Source organism: Oncorhynchus nerka, linkage group LG20 (genome assembly GCF_034236695.1).
Source record: "Oncorhynchus nerka isolate Pitt River linkage group LG20, Oner_Uvic_2.0, whole genome shotgun sequence".
NCBI lineage: Eukaryota > Metazoa > Chordata > Actinopteri > Salmoniformes > Salmonidae > Oncorhynchus > Oncorhynchus nerka.
This window is the reverse complement of record NC_088415.1, coordinates 71,828,787-71,848,122: the sequence shown is the minus strand read 5'-3', so window position 1 is coordinate 71,848,122 and position 19,336 is coordinate 71,828,787. Positions and strand designations below refer to the sequence as shown.

Below are 19,336 nucleotides of genomic sequence, written 5' to 3'. Positions count from 1 at the left end.
TTGGGTACTATCAGTTAGCTTAATTTCTCAGAGATCAAATTATATTTCAACAAAATAATATTTTAGGAATGCTAATCATATCTGTTCCTAAATACATAAACGATTTCAGTGTGTCGAAATCCTCTTTCTTGTGCTTTTTGAAGTGGAACGACCCCAGGTTTTTCCATTTTCAAAGAAAATAGTGCACAAGTGCTAAAAAGGATCCAAGTGCTAACAAGTGCTGAAATGGTGATAGTCTGCTAAAGAGTTATTAGACTACATATGTTATTTTTTACATTACTCACAACACGTACTGTATGACTTATAATGTGTCAATTTGATACAAAATCTGATAATGAATGAGAATTCTGAGGATATATATTTGCTGGATTGGAAACATTGATGTAAATGGTGTGGCTTGAATTTTCCAGTTAGTGTCTTTGTAATTAATCTCAGTCAGTAAAGGTATGGATTTAAAGGAGGGAAGGGTTTTTTCTTGGATGTGTTCATTTTATTTCCATGTCATGTTTATTTCAGATTTTTTTTAAATGATTTATTTAAGACAAATTTGAAAAAATATCGTCATCATCCACTTTATAGGTCAAGGTTAAAGTTGAGGTGAGTAAAGATGTGTGTGTCTGTCTTAAGAGTTGCAGAGTAGATAAATACACACATACACACACACACACTTGAGCATTACAAATCATATTTTCCCTAACCTCTAAACCTACCCCTAACTTTTAACCTAACCTTCACCCCAAAAACCCTAACCTTAACCCCAAAACCCTAAACCTAACCCTTAAGCTTAATATAGCATTTGAACCAATTCAAGACCTGAAACAAGTCCTGCCATTCAAAAAAGTTACTGTTTTCCTACCTTTTCAGGACATTTGGGTGAATTGTTAGAACATTAGGGTCCACATAATGTAGGACAACAACTACACACACACACACACACACACACACACACACACACACACACACACACACACACACACACACACACACACACACACACACACACACACACACACACACACACACACACACACATATAAAGAGGGGGGTAGCAGTGGTGCGTTGTCAGTGCGGTATTGCCATGTGATTGGGGAGTGTTTGTTATTGGTGGTGACGTTGAACCCCTCAACACCCAGACCCCTTCTCCAGTTTCCACTAGATATCACAGCCACAAAGTAAAAATTGGCTATCGTGAAAAATCTGAAAAACAAACATTACTTTTTTTGTCCTTAATTAAAGGTTAGGGTTCGGCATATGGTTAGCAGTGTGGTTAATGTTAGGGTTAGGTTTAAAATTACATTTAAGAAGATAAATGGTATAAATGGGCGGGGTTTATAACTTTGTGGCTGTGGTAACTTGTGACGACCTCCTCTCGATTCTGAAGCAGGTCGCTGGTCCTCAGTGTTTATCTGGTCGTCATGGCGGAGGGACGTGCAGAGCTACCGCCTCAGCCGCCGCTTCATCTATCTTTCCCCCATGCCAGCAAGCGACTGTGCTTGCGCCCGGCTCCCCGAGGGCCTGGTCCAGGGCCTGGTCCAGGTTTTCCGAACTCTCGGTTTCGCTGCCCGGAATCTCTATTGGACTGTGCGGCAAAGGCTGTAGCGGAGAAATGGGCCTTTGAGAGGGTGGAGGAGCGCTTCGAGCGGATCCCAGAGCCAGTACAGCGCCGTATAGTGTACTGGTCTTTTCCGAGGAACGAAAGGGAAATATGTATGTATTCGTCGTTTCAGTGCCGCGTCGCCGGCGAAGAAGGTCCGGCGGTAGGAACAGGGGCTCCCGCTGGATCCGGGGCTGTCCCTGGAGGGGTTACCAGTACGACGGGGGCAGCGGGCACCGGAGATGGACTGCCTTTCCGTCGGGGCATTCGGCTTTTAGAGACTGGCTGTGTGGAAAATGTCTTACAAGTCGGTAAGTGGAACAATCACAGCACTTTGCCCCTGTCCCTCTTCTCCTCTTACACGGCTTTTCAAATTAGTCTGTGCCCCTAAGCCCTAACTCGATCAAGGAAGGGTAGGCTGGCATTTAGTAATGGTATAAGTTTTTCCATGAAAACAAAAGTATGGAAAAACTGGTCTATGTTGAAGCAATTTTAGCATAACCCGACATGAATTTGGTTCGGATCGAATTAAGTGAACGGAGTGATCTAGCCTACATTAAATTCAGATGGCTGGCTAGGCTACTCTGTTTCATTAGGAAGCTGGATACGTTGATCTGTATCAGCTCAGCTGTTAAAAAATTAAAGGGCTGTCAGTTGATAGATATTATAGCCGTTCGTTAAGTTGTAACTATTTTTGTGGTTTTACGCACACGATTTAAAACGAAGTAACATATCCATAGCCTCGATATAGCATTGACTCGCTTCACATTACGTTGTTGAGTCGATTGAGCCGACCCAGCTATGTGCTGGCAACATTTCAGGACTTTTTTTCTCCCTCCCTCGTCAAGGGCTATGGAAGGCTACCTACCCTTTCCTTGCGCTGGTGGGGGGGTCATAACGTATCTCTGTTAGCGGCAGTTTTACACTCCATATGTTACAACTCGATTATATGTCTTTATTTGTGATAGAGGGTAGTTTATGTGAAAGACAAATACGCGTATTGGATATCTTATTATAATTAAACCAACGTAAGCCGACTCGATTCAAATCCTATATCTTTTGTTTATTTGCTCGTTGGACAGGACAAAGGACTCATAGCCAATAGTAGGTCTACGGAAAATATTTACGCAGTGTAAACCACGCATTGGAGCTAAGTTTGGAAGTATTCATTAAAATTGTACCATTTGTAATTTCACAAAATAATATTTGTGCTGGGAAGCGGGAAATTTGTAGTCCCACTACTACACAATAGCTTTCCAGTTGAGATGATCGATATCCGTCTCGCATTTCCAAGGCGATCACTGCAGAATGGCAACCACTGGTTATTTTAGACAAAGGTACACTCCAGAGGCTCCTCTCTCCAACGAAATATTGTTTAATTCATGTGTCTGCCACTATAACATGTAAATGATGAAGAATTGATCATTATAATCTAAACCAATGGAGGATTTGATTTAAATGTGTTTTAGGGACTAAGCCCAATAAACATGTGGGTTTACACATCCTGAGGACTGGAAAAAGAATAAACCACGTTTTTATTGGCCAGTAGTTTATAGCAGATCATCTATGTGGAAATGCTTTGATTTCATATTGTTTATGTACAGTATTGCTTGACAATAATAAAAACACAACGTATTAATATTCCATTCTAATAATTCTAATAAACCCTAATGTTCATCCAGGTATAAAGAAATATGATAGCCTATAGAAATAAATAATCACTTAAATTATGCAGACAATGTGTGTCCAACAAGAGACTGACAATTTGTGAACTCAAGGGATTTCTCTAAGGAAATGTGTGGCAGAGTGTGAAAACACAACCAATATCAGCATGGTGGAGTCTGATTTGGCATTTTAAAATAAGCTATAATGTGAGACACTTAACAGAGATAGCAGTAAATCATTATTTCCCCCTCAAGGTCAATACAGGCCTGTGTTTACCTTTTTATTAACCAAATGGAATGCAGGTAAATGTGATTTCTATGACAGATTATTTTCTCACTTGGTTTTTGTGTGCTTTTTGTCTCTCTAACATGATCTATTTGTTTCTAACTTATGCCCAAAATATTTGGGGTACCGTAACTTTAACAGTGTTTACAGCACCGAATCATTCTACGAAGTGCATGCATTTCTATGGTAATAGCCAGCTACAGATGTGGGTTGCTTATGTCTACAAAATATTTCGGATAGTTTTCTACTTGCTCTATGTGACTGCCAGACCTAACCAGTTCCCTGTATAAACCTAAACTTACTTAGATTTTTCATAGAGTTCCTAGTTCTCCAGGCCTCGACTTGCGGGGCATGTTGGCTGTTTATATACTAACTGCTTATATGAAGCTTTGGAGAAACATGTCTTCCGTGGAACACAGACCATTTCTGTTTAGCCTTTTAGTATCCTCAGTTAGTCTTTGACGACTGGGATTTCTTCTGACTTCTTCCTTGCTTGTTTGATGGCTCAGACAGAACACACAACTCATAGTAATCCAAAACCTTGTTACCTGCCTTGAGACGTTTAGCCAACTGTCAAGGACAGGAGCAGACCTGTTGCAAGCTCTCTGCGATGCCTCATGTCTGGCTGGCCCACCACTCTTTCTCCCCAGAATTGTTATTCGCATGCTGCAACAGTAAGCCCCAAAATCCTTACTCTGTGCATTTCATGTTTTTATTTGTGTTAATGGGCGCAAACTCCTCTGCAGTCAGGATAGTTTGCATGCAAAGACTCACAAAATAAATGATCAGTGTTTGTATTTGAGAAATGAGTTAGTATAGGTGTGTTTAGCTGATGACAAGAATAACAGTTTGGCCCAGATACATGCCTTTGTATGGTTCACGGTAAAGTCCCTTATTGCATGTAAACTCATCATATTGCATATATTGGCCTGTGCTCATAATCTACTCAGTCAGGGCTTTAGTCATAATTAGAATAATCACAGATAGTTGTGTGTGTAATCCCCCCACCCCCCATCCCCCGCACATGCCTAAGCAGCCTCCTCACCCCCCCCCACGCCAGGCAGTCTGATAAAGTCCTCAGAGAGGAGGTTCCAGCTTTGAGTCAGGCTTCAGGATTATTGGGTCATGCTTTGTTACCCAGCTGTAGAAAAAGCACTTGTTCACAGAAGGGGGAGGAGGGAGGGTGTGTGGTGGGTTGGTGAATGCTATAAGCATGGTCCTCTCTCTACCTCACCATGTTGTTGCATAAAGCCCTAATAGGTCCCCTTTGAAGCTTCACTGACTTCAAGTTTTAATGTCACGCACACAAGTACCGTGAAATGCCTTTGTTGCAAACTCTAAACCCCACAATACAGTAATCAATATCAGTGTAGTACTAAAAATAACACAAGGTAGAACGATAAACACACAGGAAATACAAATAAGTACACAAGAAAGTAAAGCTATATACAGGTTCAGTTTCAATACCATATTTACAATGTGCAGGGATACCGAGTGGTAGATACTGTATGTGTATGGGTGAGGTGGCTAGGCATCGGGATGCATGGAAAAGCAGAGAAGCAGCGTAAATGAAGATTGTATGTGAGCGCATGTGTGTAGAATCAGTATAAATGTGTGTGCATGTTATGTGTGTGTTGGAGTGTCAGTGTGCGTGAGTGTGTAGAGTCCTTTGGGTGTGCATGGAGACAAATAAAAACTAGAGACGCTGGGCATCCCGGGTGGCGCGTAGGTCTAAGGCACTGCATCGCAGTGCTTGAGGCATCACTACGGACCTGGGTTTGATCCCAGGCTGTGACACAACTGGCCGTGACCGGGAGTCCCTTAGGGCGGCGCACAATTGGCCCAGCGTCGTCCAGGTTAGGGGAGGGTTTGTCGTGGGGGGCTTTACTTGGCTCATCGTGCTCTAGTGACTCCTTGTGGTGGGACGGGCGCCTGCTGGCTGACTTCAGTCGTCAGCTGAACAGTGTTTCCGCCGACACGTTGGCGCAGCTGGCTTCCGGTTTAAGTGGGCAGGTGTTAAGAAGCACCGAAGGGTCATGTTTTGGAGGACGCATGAATCGACCTTCACCTCCCGAGCTCATTGGGGAGTTGCAGTGATGAGACAAGATCACAAATGGATATCACGAAAAGGGGGAGGGAACGAGGCGAAGCAAAGTTTCTGCAGGATTATGCTTCAACAGTTTAGCTCTTGAGATTCCTGCGAATCCGTGTGTGGCTTCTGGTCTGTAGAGAGGGTTTAAGTAAAAGGAAGTGACTGAACGTAGCCAGGTCCATTCCTAGTCATTGATGATGCACCTCGGCCATGATTCAAACAGGAGTCACTCCCCCTCTTGGGTTTTTGTGTGGCAGGGTGCAGGCCAAATTTGATCGTGCCTTTTTGGGTGGTTTGTGACTTCTTTAGAAATGAGACATTGCAAAATAATTTGTTTTGAACAATTCTATTCCATGTTAAATGCTGTGGGGAGACAGCAGTCTGTCTTTTTTTCCTCTGTCCCGTTCTGTTACATTTTGCACTTCTACTTCCCTTCTACAAAATGGAAACTACCCATTTTACTAATGACGAGCCCATAGTGCCTGCGTTGTTTGGTGGACATGCTTATCTTACAGCCAAGTTTGTAAATCGGTGCCTGTCATATTGGACATATTACTTAGCTATATAGTATCCATTATTTGTTTTAGATGCAGACACCTATTCTATAGTGCCCTAATGTTTCTAGTTCTTGTCGGTTTTGAGGCAGATATTAATTTGTTGCTCCTCAGTGATGTCACTACTCATAGTTAGCCCCATATATCTGAAGCCCTTTGTCTTCCCAGCGTGAAAACTGTCATCTTTGTATTCTGGGCCAAATCTTACTCAGAACCTATACAAGTTTAACAAGGGACCACTAATTCTGAGCCGTCTCTCAACGCCCAGACAGACAATATTTAATCAAGACAATTAATTCCATGCATGCAAGTTTCAAAGAAAATCAGTAAAACAAATCTGCTCTTTACAGTTATTAGCAGTCTCAGGTTTGAAGGACACAGTCATTAAAAGCCTTTTCTGTCTCTGTCAAAGGAGGAAATTAATTTGGTCTGGGGTGGGGGTGGGGCTTAAGTATGTAAATGCTTTAATCAGGGGAGAGCACAAAATGTTCATTCTGATAGAGAAAGGTGAACACACACACAGACTCTATAGTAGCTAGGCCTACACAATGTTTTTATGAAGTTGTAGGAATGTGTTATGTGAGCTGTAGTGTCTGACACGGAGTACAGACCATGTAGAAGAGGGACCATGTTGACTATAGCTATCCTCTTACATGCCACATATATTCTCCCCCAGGGCCCCCAGCACTGCTTCTTGTTTCCATGTGTTACAGTGGAACTAAATGATAACCAGCTACAGCACCATCCACATTCCACCCCTCTCATCTAACACGTGTTATCTGTAGTGGTTTCATAGCAACGATTTACCTTGGGCTCTGTACATTCTCACATACTAAAAATCAATAATAAGCGACCTTGCCTTTGCTGTTGATGCCCACTGCCTGCCTGGCGATACCCTCTGATTGACTTTATCAGTAATACACACTGCTCAGCACAGATCCCACGTGTCTTCAAATCAAATCACATTTTATTTGTCACGTGCGCTGAATACAACAGGTAGACCTTACCGGAAATGCTTACTTTACAAGCCCTTAACCAACAATGCTGCATTTAAAAAAAAGTAAGTACAAAACTATTTGCTAAAAAAAGTAACACACTAAAATACCAACAATGAGGCTATGTACAGGGGGTATAGGTTAGTCGAGGTAATGTGTATGTAGGTAGGGATAAAGTGACTACGCATAGATAATAAACAGTGAGTAGCAGCAGCGTAAAAAAGGGGTCAATGCAAAAAGTCTAGGTAGCCATTTTATTAATTGTTTAGCAGTCTAATGGCTTGGGGGTAGAAGCTGTTATAGGCTTTACGGGCCTGACTTGTGTAAGCGTGGTAGAACATGGAGCTACAGGGAGCAATGGGGTTATTCATTCCACTGTCTGTCACTGATTTGTAGCTTCCACAACATTGCTAGGCTGGCTCTACCGCCTAGCCAGGGGTAAGGTTTAGATATCACCTCTTCTCCACTCCTCTCTGGCTGCCGTGGCTGGGCCCCATGCACATACCTGCTGATGTGTCGTGTGTCAGTCACTAAACATGCCGCCTTTATGTGTTTTATTGGAGCTAACCGCTTGCCGTAGCGCACACATGCACTGTTCCCTGATCAAGTACAAAACACAGGCGAGAGAAAATAACTGTAAAAGTTCCTGTTGAAGTCGTCCTGCCTCTATGGTGAGCTGTTTGTTCTCACACCAGCAGGTATGTATTGTACAGTTATCACAAGGTGACTGCTGCTGCAATGTGACTCATTGTGACCAGTTTAGAGATTATTATCGAGCTACATTCAACCTCAACCGCCGGCCACGTTTTATTATGTCTACCTGGAGCCAAAAGGTTTCCTGCCCGTTCCTGGACGAGAGACAAATGTGTAATAATGTTTGATTATGGATTTTTATTTTGTATTCATGTTTGGCTGTGGTGTATCGCTGTCATTGTAAGATGAGCATACAGGGAAAGCTGCTAGACTTGAAAGAGTAAGCCCTCAGACAGGTCTATTGTGGCCTCATTTGGTTGTAATTGCCTAACAAATGCAAAAGAACACCAGGGGTAACAAAAAGCCAAGGAATGGAAAAAGCAGTTGGGATACACACTTAAATTGAATAGAGAGTAGGGAGACATTATCAACTCATATCCTGGGCTGCTATAAGATTGTGCGTAGCCAAGCAAAAAAACTTCCAATGCCTTCCTTTCTGTCCCAGTCTTCACATTTTGCCGTAGAGTGTGGCATCTGAGCTGGGAATGTAGCATAAAACTGGGAGAGGAGGAAATGCAGCCACAGAGAAACCAGCCTCTCCCATACAAGCCTTTTATCCAGCTGAGTTTTTGTTTTGCTGGGGGGTTTTGTGGCCAGTTCACATGGAAACTTAATTTTCTCTGTCTGGGCTGCAGGGAAGGATAATGTATTGAAGAAAGGGTCAACTCTCCTGCCAAAGGGTAGAGGACACAAAGAAAAAGGAGCCACACAGGCCTCTGTGCAGTCAGCTATGTGTGAAACACTTTTAAAAAACAACTTTATTTAAGTCAGTTAAGAAGCTTGTGCTCCCAGTTAAGAACAAATTCTTATTTACAATGACAGCCTACAGGTGAACAATGGGTTAACTGCCTTGTTCAGGGGCAGAATAACATATTTTTACCTTGTCAGCTCAGGGATTTGACCCAGCAACCTTTTGGTTACTGGCCCAATGCTCTAACCACTAGGCTACCTGTCGCCACTTAGCATATTTCTGATGGGGAGACAGAGATTGTTGCTAAGATGTTTTAGCTTTTGGTGCACTTTAAGATCCTTGCTTAATTTTATTGACTCAATCCATTTCCAGTGTTTCACTGAATGAATGTGCTACATCTGTTTCTACTGAATATTGATCAAAACGAACAGATTCCATGCATGGTATGGCCACAAAGTAGTGGTCACATTTGCACACATTTTGTTTTCCAAAGCCACTTGATGCCCATTTGTCTGTCTGGGCTTTTTTTTATTAGATTCCGTCTGAGTTTAATGTCAGTATTCCCCTCATTGCTTCTTATTGAAATTCCCCTCATTGATTGAATTAGTTGTCTTTACTGGAAGCTGAAGGTATGGTTCAAGGATATCTCTACTAATGGCTGTCCATATAAATGATAAACTATGGCCCTGTCTCTGTAGTTTGATTGCTCTAGAGACTGAGGTATGCGCCCCAAATGGTGCCCTATACTCTATATAGTGCACTACTTTTGATTATGGCCCCTGGTCGAAAGTACTGCACCATGTAGGGTATAGGGTGCCATTTGGGGCGCATGCCTGGGATGAGGTACAGATTGCAAGATGAGCATCAAGGATTTTCTCAGCCAATTAGATTTGACCTTTTAACTCTGTCCATTAGAGCTGTGTTCAGTCACCATTGTTTGTTCTGTGAGGAAGAGCAAATGGGTAAATCCATTTGAATTCAATCACTTTTTGACAGCACCCCTTTTGATTTGAACGAAACCTTCCATACCTATTGACATTGTAGAAGTGCTCAGAAAGGGGCTTTTCGGGCCTGAATGCCAAAACATTAATGTGATAAAGGTGCTCAATGTTGACCAATTTTGCATACCCCGCCATACCATGAGAAATCCATATCTTCATCACTGGAAAAGATAAACAGCTGAGATTTTATATATTTTAAAATTTATTGAGAAAAAAAAGTTTTAAAAAAAGTGTCATTTTTTAATCTTAAACGTCAAGGATCTAAAAACCTGTGAACTGTGTGTGTCGTCCCCCCATATGGGAATATGTTGCATCTTAGACCTTAATTTACATACCCTCAGAGTCAATTTACATACACTTGGTTAGCGTATGCCAACGTAACTGTCATGAGAATCCATAATAAATAGCAGTGGTGCAAAGTACTTCAGTAAAATAATTTAGAGTACTAGTTCTTTGGGGTATCTGTACTTTACTACTTATATTTTTCACAACTTTTACTTCACTACATTCCCGGAGAAAATATTGTACTTTTTACATTTTCCCCGACAACCCAAAGAATGCTTAGCAGGACAGGGAATGGTGAAATTGACGCACATATCAAGAGAACGCGTGGTCATCCCTACGGCCTATGGTTTGGCGGACTCACCAAACACAAATGCATCTTTTGTAAATAATGTCTGAGTGTTGGGGTATGCCCCTGACTATCCGTACATTTTACAAATATTAATATAAGGAATTTGAAATTATGTATACTTTTACTTCTACTTTTGATACTTAAGTATATTTAAAACCAAAGACTTTGACTTTTACTTACGTTAATAGAAGTAAAAGTATCTTTACTTTTTTCTCAATTATGACAATTGGATACTTTTTCCACCAGTGATAAATAGTTGTATTTGTTATGTTCGCTATGTAGCTCTTGCAAATTATTGTTGTGTGTTCCTTTTGACTCGCCCGTAACCCGCGCTCCAGCAGGTATATTTCACAGGTCAACCCCAAAGCCAACTCCTCCTTTGACCGCCTTTCCTTCCAGTTCTCTGCTGCCAGTGACTCGAACGAATCGCAAATATCACTGAAGCTGGAGTCTTATATCTCCCTCACTAACTTTAAACATCAGCTGTCAGAGCAGTTTACCGATCATTGCACCTGTATACAGCCCATCTGTAAATAGCCCACCCAACTACCTCATCCCCATATTGTTATTTTTTTTTGTTGCTCCTTTGCACCCCAGTATCTCTACTTGCATATTCATCTTCTGCACATCTACCACTCCAGTGTTAATGCTAAATTGTAATTATATGGCCTATTTATTGCCTTACCTCCCTAATCTTACTACATTTGCACACACTGTATATGGACTTTTCTATTGTGTTATTGACTGTATGTTTGTTTATTCCATGTGTAACTCTGTGTTGTTTGTGTCGCACTGATTTGCTTTATCTTGGCCAGGCCGCAGTTGTAAATGAGAACTTGTTCTCAACTGGCTTACCTGGTTAAATAAAGGTGGAAAAAAAATACATGTCCTATAGGAGCCACCTAATACACCCGAGCAGTTTATAAAGAATGTAATTAGTCTCGTTCTTTCTACATAACAGTATTCTCTCTTTAAATTTGACTTCATCGAGTTTCCCAGCCATAGCCTGCCTAGGCTATATGCCTGTGATCGAAATCAACACCGGTAGGCATATCATTATTGTTTTCAAATCTGTATTATTGGCACTAAACTACACTAAATAGACACTTTTTTAAACTATACATTTCACAATTGCAGATGTAACAATGCACAAGCAGTCTATTTGCTTCACGTAGCCATGATTAAAAAAATCCAATTTGATGGCGTTGATGATCGTGGCCCGTCGGTTCTCTCATTCACAACTGTGCTTTCTAATTCCAGCACATGTTCGTTAACACACGGAAAAAAATAAATACACTTTTTAGATCATTTCGGGATAAACGTTAAAAAAAAGCTACATTTGTATATATATTTTTCGATCTTGAAATTCTAACCATTTTTAAGCTTTTAAATGATATCATACTCAACCGTTTGATCTTTTCCAGTGATGAAGACACGGATGCCTTATGGTATGATATGCAAAATGGGTCAGCTTTGAGCCATCTCCTGAATGTTTTGGCATTCAGGTCCAGGAAGTCTCTTTCTGAGCACTCTTTCCATGAGCAAACGTGTATGGAAAGTTTTGTTTAAATCTAAAGTGATTCTGGCAAAAAGTGATTGAACTCATACGGATTTACACAAATGTCAATGTCACAGACCAGGGGCTGCTACAGTTCTAACTCTTCAACCTTTCAGTAGAAATGAAACAATTTCCCCCCAGACCTGAAAGGCAATGAGTAATGCTATTTGTAGTAATTTGAACCGATTTTGATTAGAAACAGACAGTTTCCCTTTAACATTTTGTCTTACAAAACAGGCAGTTACTATTGCAATGGTCACATGTGGTGCACTGAGGTTCTTGACAATGCAGTGCTATTACTATAAACAAGACAGAAACTGCAGCCCATAGCAATTCATTGTGGAGCGCATCAGCATGATGTTCTGTAAAGCCCTTTCCAGTTGTCATAGGAAATGTATCTTAAGTGCTTCAGCATTACAATTGCTGATAGTTAAGCAAGAGCAAAGATAATAAAATGGCAATGTGAATTGTGTGGATTCCACCCCTGTGGTCTTGAGTTTAATGGTAATTTGTCCGAGCCGACCGTGTCCTCTCTGAATTCATAGGTGTTCATGTGAGTGAGGTGTTTTACAGATGAAAACAGCCTATTATCGTAGAGCTTTAGAGTCTGCTAGCAACTCTACGCTAGCATCGCTCTGTTGTCAGTTTTTAGGTCGACGCCAGAGACTGGGGAGTGAATATCTAGGTCTAGGTGATTCAGAGTAGTTAAAGCCAGTTCCTGTTTTTGCTTAGAAAAATGGCACTCCCTATTAAATATTAATAGCCTCCTCAAGCTAAACACTTGCCTCTCTCACTCTCTCTTCTGCCTACCGGCTCTCTTTTTCAATATGGGCTAATGACAGGCCTGTGTTTCCCTGCAGTGGCTCTGCTGATTTGGCCCATTAGGCACTTGGTTCTCGCAGGCAGGCATCTGAATGAACAGATGACTGCAGAAAAAGGGGTGGAGGGCAGAGGAGGAGTGGGGAGAGAGGGGAAGAAAAAATAACTAAAAGGCAAATATGAAAGGCAGAGTAAATAAGCAACCTGTCACCTCCCCCACAAGTGATGACAAAAACAGCTAAAGTGCCCCGGCGAAGGAAGCTGGCAACAGAGACGCCTCATTAGGCTCCCCCAGCTCACCCTGAGACTCTGCACAGGAGGGAGGAAGTACCACACCATGCAAAGTGCAGCAGCAGACAGACACGCCAACATGCAGAGGGAGAGAGTGGACAGGACAGCCAGCTCCCCTCTCCGCTCGCCCCTCTTTCCCCACCCCGCAACATGATTCATGTGGGAAACATCTGCAGGGCTTTGTCTGGACCCCTAGCCCCCTCGCTCTCTTTTACCAGCCCCTAACCCCAAGTTGCACCTCTTCCCCTCCAACATCCCGGCTTCGCCCGGTCACTCGGCTCCAAAACAAAGGTGCTGCGGCGCAGTCTGGAAATGTAATCCAACATGGCCTCTGACTGATGCCCGGCAGTGGAAGGAGACAGTGGTGGAACTTACTGGATGTGTCAGAAATAGCACCTGATTCTCTATGTAGTACACTACTTTTGACCAGGGCCTATATGTCCTGGTCAAAAGTAGTGCTTTATATAGGGAATAGTGTGCTGTTTCAGACTGAGCCATTGGCTCGGCTCAGTCCATCCATTTCAGATGAAGTATACCGAACCGGTACTTGAGAACATACTCCCTCTCCTCCACCCGGGTGAGTGTGTGTGTGTGGATCAATGGAGGGGATTCTGATAGTTGTCATGGTGTAACAGGATCAGTTGGCCTCCACCCCAGCGCCCCTAGAGCTCCAGCCTTCCCCATACTGGGCCACTGTGGAGCTGTTAGTAGGAATGGCTGCCTGACCTTGGCTGCTGTACCTCAGTGGGCTGGGCAGAGGCCCCACTATCTCCAGAGCATGACTCCCTTCAGAGATAAAGCTCCTAAAAGGGGGGAACCCACCCCAGCCTCAGGTCTGTAATGCCCACACCCACTACCACCACCTCCATCCCTAAACTCCTCTTAATTATTATAAAGCAGTAGTAAGGCTGTTTATAAGCATGGTTACTATATTTAAGCAATAAGGCCCGAGGAGGTGTGGTGTATATAGCCAATATACCACGGCTAAGGGCTGTTAGGCCCTTCGGCAATACGCATTGTGGAGTGCCTGGATACAGCCCTTAGCTGTGGCATATTGGCCATATACCACAAACCCCCCGAGGTGCCTTATTGCTATTATAAACTGGTTACCAGCGTAACTAGAGCAGTAGAAATAAAAGTTTTGTCATACCCGTCTGATATACCACGGCGGTCAGCCAATCAGCATTCGGGGTTCAAACCATCCAGTTTATACTTTACATTATATTCTGCATATACATTAAAGCCCAGTTATTGACTGACTGGTAACCCACAGGTAAGGTTTATGCAGTAAGTAATGCAGAGGTAGCCAGGCCGGCGCGGCTGACTGGTCAATCATTCATCAGCACTCCTCAACAGGCACTTATTGAAATTTCAAATATGGATTTTTGTGGTTAATATCTACCATTAGTAGTTACTCACAGCTGTAGAAACATTTCAACAATTAGGCCAGGCAGGTCATTTGAATCAATGGTGCCACGTGAGCACTGAATGGCATGTTAGTTTTAGTTTTCTCAGGGCGTGTAACTGGCTAGCTAAATACAGTAGTCCAACTTGTTCTGTTGACACTGTTGCTGTGGTGGGGTTGAGGGTAGAAAGGAAGCAATATCTTCTCTCTGGCATCATATATTGGACGCCCCCCCCCCAGTCACAATCCCACTGTATCCCCCCACCACCACTATTGATTTAAAATTCACATTTTCACCTAGTTTCATTTTGCCTCAGAAAAGAGGGGCGTGGCACGCTAAGCACTTTTTGTGCTGCGGCAGCAGACAGAAGCTGCCAGTGTGTGTGTGTCTGAACAGTGTAAATCAGTGTTGAAAGTGTTGTGCGTTATCTTGGGGATGGAACTGCCTGCTGCACCAATAGGATTACAGCACAACGGGTGAAAGAAGCAATTAAACATTATGCGATCAGATTCCCTCAAAGCCACTTTATTTCTGAAGTTCCCTCTCTCCTAATACAGTCTTTCATATCCTCTTGAGCCATAGGGGTAGTAGTGGGTCGTAATCTGTCAGGTTTCTGACAGGTAGACACATGGCTTGATGAAGGGACCAGGCTGTGAGCTCTGGAACATATTTCATGCTGGCTGGATGACAATAGTATTGCAGTGATAAAGAGACTGCATTAATGTCAATTCAGACACCGTGTCTGAACCAATCATTTCCCTTTTTACGACTCCCTCTGATGCTGTGAAGGCCAGATAAGAACTTTCAACGTGAAGGGTGTGTGTGTGTGTGTGTGTTTTTACAATTGTTCCGCAATCTCTTAACTCTTATCAATCTCTTACCTTTATGTCAAATGATAAACTATTACTTTGACTCAAATGTGATTTTAGTCCTCATGGAAACTGGATCTATACAGAGAACGTAGCAGAAGGATAGATTTCTATGGCAGGACATTGAGGTTTAGAATAATAGATTTCTATGGCAGTACATTGAGGTTTAGAATGATAGATTTCTATGGCAGTACATTCAGTATACTCAAGTGATCCAATCTGGCAGCCCCGTACACCATTTGTTTTCATCAACAGTAAATGCCGCATTATCCTAGAGCCACACAAAGGCTGGCTGATGAAAGGCTATGGCTGTGCCCTTGCTCATCACACACACACAACTGAACCTGGCTGAAAACAGGTGTCCCTCCGTGACCGACCATGGCTACATGGGGCTGAGGAGACGAGGTTTCGCACTGAAAGAGAGAAAAAAAAAACATTGACGGAAATATTCATGACCGCTACCTTTCATCATCTCTTGATTCTGGGGGCTGTGAAAAGGAGAGAGTGAGAGAGAGAAAAGGAAAATCGTCAAGTAAATCAGTGAGTGATTGAAGAGGCCTTTCCTGGATAATTCAGTTTGATTGGAGTCTCAGGCTGTCATTACTGACCCTGCCCAACACGGAGAGGAGAAGGAAGGCCCCTGCCTCTCTCTCTCTTTCTCTTTAGAGCCGCTCCACACCACAGCCCTCTCCCTGGCCCTTTTGTCCTCTCATCTTCCTTCCCTAGTCACCTCCTTTATTCTGTCCATCACGGCTGTTCTCTGCCATTAGAGGTAGCAGGAGCCTTTACACCCTGATGGTGATGCTGGACCTCACCTTGGGCATAATGGTGTCAGTTAGAGTTGATGAGGGGGTATTTTCACTTCTTTCCTGCTTTCAGAATGATAGGTTTCCGATAATTGTCTTCTGTGAAAAGCATTTTAAACATTATTTTGACCATATTAACGGAAGCCATTAAGCATGACTTCCTATGTGGTTTCCTTGTGATTTCACCTGTTTTCCGCCTACTTTTGTCCTATTTGTCACACGTACCCATGCACTTGAGGAAACAAGGCTATTATTATGCTCAATTGTAAGTTGTTTGATCTCCTCATTAACACGCTCAACAAGCAAAACAACAACACATATGTTTGTCTAATTATGGATAATCCCGTCCTATTTTAGTGTGGTGTCCTTTTGTGTGTCAGAACAGTCTTCCTCCGCTTTGAAAGTGTGCCATGCTATCCACAGCAGTCATGCTGGGAACTCCCCCGGGTAATGCAGTCTGGAGACCAGTAGTGGTGCTTTGAAACATATGCTCCAAGAACTACCATCAGACCTGCTCAATTGTCCAGTCCCACCCCTTCCTCCCTCCCTGCCTTTCTGTCAAGTCCAACATAATTGGGCCAGCCAAACACCTAGCTAATTGTGCTACTAACCTCATCTCTCCTCATTACTACTGGAATTGACCTAGTAAAGTACAGTAGAATAGTCTTTGTCTGTTGCTAGGTGACTTTGAGGCCAGTACTAGTAAAAAGAGGGCTGTCCTGCTACTGCTAGCCTTGGTTAGTGATTCAAGCTTTAAAGAATGTCTTTGACATAGAAGACTATACAACAAGCTCATATTTCCATTCAGTACCACTGTCTGACAGTGGACGCTATACCTGAGGTAGAAGTAAGACAAAGCTAATGCGTGAGTTAATCTCTTAGCCTCTCTCATATTCCCAGTAGTCCTCCTGGTCATGTCTTTCTGGGGAAAAGGGGTTGTCCCTCCCTGTCTCCCTGCTCTCCCTCGGGTCCTCACGCGCCATAGGGGTTAAACCCGCCTCAAATGGCGCACATGTGTCATAAACACTCCCGGAGCTTTGAAGTCAATTGAGCTCCTACAATGGTCGCCTGCCTCTCAAGTTCCCCCAGTTTGCAAACCTAGAGGCCTCTCGTGTATATCAAGCAGCCTTTGTGCCACAGCCCCAACGTCAAAGTATACAGTCTCACTCCAGTTATGGAACACTGGATACCTATTCAAGTCATGTCAATGGGTTATAACATAACAGTGGAGATTTACTAACTGGCCTTTTGATGCTGCTTGGCTATTTTCCACCTTCACCAGTTAGTCATCCCACTGAGCATTCAACTCCAGTCTCCATTTTTAGACATGATATGACTGTTGTGGATTTCAGGTAGTTACAGAACTAGAAAGTCTTTCAACAGACCGCTAGGTCACAGCCACTCTGAAGTGCACCCAGGAATTTGTCCCCGGGGGGCTTTTTTTTCTCTGTCTGATTTGTGTTCTGTCCTTGATGATTGGATGAAAAAAATCCCCCTCTCATCAAATCCCTCTATTAATATCTGCAGAGCGCCCCTCAGCCTCCCCTCCCTGCCTGCCTAGCCTGCATTATTAACAAGCCCTCTCCCAATTAAGATGGATGAGACTGCTCTTGAGGGTATTTGTTCAGGTAAGATCTCTGATTAGCATATCTGATGGATCTGCCTTCGCACACTGATTAGAACCTTCCCAGAGGCCCCGGGGCCACTTTAAAGGAACAACTGCACAAATTAGACTTAGACCTAGAGCACACTGGATTGCTAAAGTAGCCTGGCCACCAATGACTGTACCCCAACCCCCTGGGCCCACTTAGCCCAACCCCAGCCCCACTGCTGCCTGCTCCCCTTCTGTGAAGAAGCTGGCTTTTCATTCATTCATTTCTTATTAGGACGTGTATAACAGGATTAGTCTTCTTAGTATTTGGGTATGTGTAGAGAGTCCCTCCCCTCCTACCACTGTAACAGTGAAGCTCCCTCCTGCAGACTGTGTGTGTGTGTGTGTGTGGCTACTAAATGAGGCCAGTGCTATAGGAGAAGGAAGAGTCTCCTGTGTGTGGGTGTGTGTACAGGCCAGATGGGACTTGAGCTGCCAGCCATGAGACGAGATCTCCTCCTTCCTTTAGGAGTGTGGGAGGAGACAAGCTTTCTCATTGGGCCAAGTGTAATCCTTCTAGCGCGGCTTGGATACTAGCCCTCTGTGTTTGCCAGCTCCAATGCATATCATTTCAGGATATAGTACGTCAGCCCCTGCTTGTGGCTGATTAGCCATACGGTCAAAGAATAGGCCGACCTAGTAGACAGAATGAGGCCTGATAATGTTATCAACACAAGGCCCAACCCAAATAGTCATGCAATGTCACCTATTTTTGGCGGGTGCTTTGCACTTCTCAGGATAATGCTTAATCTTAGACATTGGCCCATTCTAAGAAGGCCTACTTAGATTCTCTTTGTTTGGGCTGAGTTGCTGAAGGGCCCAGTAGTAGGCCGGCTAATCCTCCTCCAAATCTATATGTCGATACGTGTCGGAGTCTAGTGATCTGAACAGCACTCGCCCTCCGTCCGTCTGTCTGTCCAGAAAGGGGAAGAGGGACAACACGGTGAGGTTTTAAACTAGTTCAACTGGTTTTAGTTGGGCCTGTGGAATGCATCCTTGTGTGTGCACATGCTCGTGCATCTATGTGTCTTCAGTGTGTCAGCCAGAGTTGTCCTGATTGCAGCAGATAGAGCCACTCCGTGATCTACTAACCCCACCTGCCTCTAATCTAGTTCTGTGTGCTGCTGCCCGTGCCTGGCAGGCAGCTGTAGCCAACCCCTTTGTTTTGATGTCAGGTACTGCAGAGGCTAGGCTAATGAAACCCAGTCTGGCTAGCACTGCTCGCCGCCTGCTCCCCGCCTGCTCGCTGCCTGCTCCCTGCCTGCTAATGCCTGGCATGGGGGAGGAGCAGCCAATTAATAGCTACTGCAACACCTTGTTACTGGAGCATGAGGCTAACTGTCTGTCTGCCTGGTGGAGCATAGGGATGGGCTGAGCTGATTATCTTCGCTGTGCTTTCACAAGGGAGTTTGGTTCAAAATACTGAAAAGCATTAGGTTGTGTTGCGAGGAAGTTTAGAATGTTGCACTCTGCACTGTTAGAAGGAAGAAAGTCTTTTCTTCTTTTACAGAATATCAACAGCTTTTCCTCCTCGTGATTCTCTTGTTCCTATTCCAGTCGTGGCCTGGCTGTGTTATTATTTGATTGTTTTAACCTTTATTTAACTAGGCAAGTCAGTTAAGAACAAATTCTTATTTACAATGATGGCCGACACCGGCCAAACCCGGACGAC

The 19,336-nt window shown here is 43.5% G+C and overlaps 1 protein-coding gene across 2 annotated transcripts in view; it reads left to right on the top strand.

The window, feature by feature from the left end:
* Window positions 1-1,408: 1,408 nt before the first annotated feature.
* The window catches only part of LOC115103077 (zinc finger SWIM domain-containing protein 5-like), a 50,951-nt gene continuing 33,023 nt past the window's right edge, over window positions 1,409-19,336 (top strand). For both annotated transcript variants that reach the window (XM_029623694.2, XM_029623693.2), the window contains exon 1: window positions 1,409-1,905. In XM_029623694.2, coding sequence (XP_029479554.1) covers window positions 1,416-1,905 — 490 coding nt within the window. In that variant the 5' untranslated portion in view covers window positions 1,409-1,415. The remainder of the gene's footprint in view (window positions 1,906-19,336) is intronic.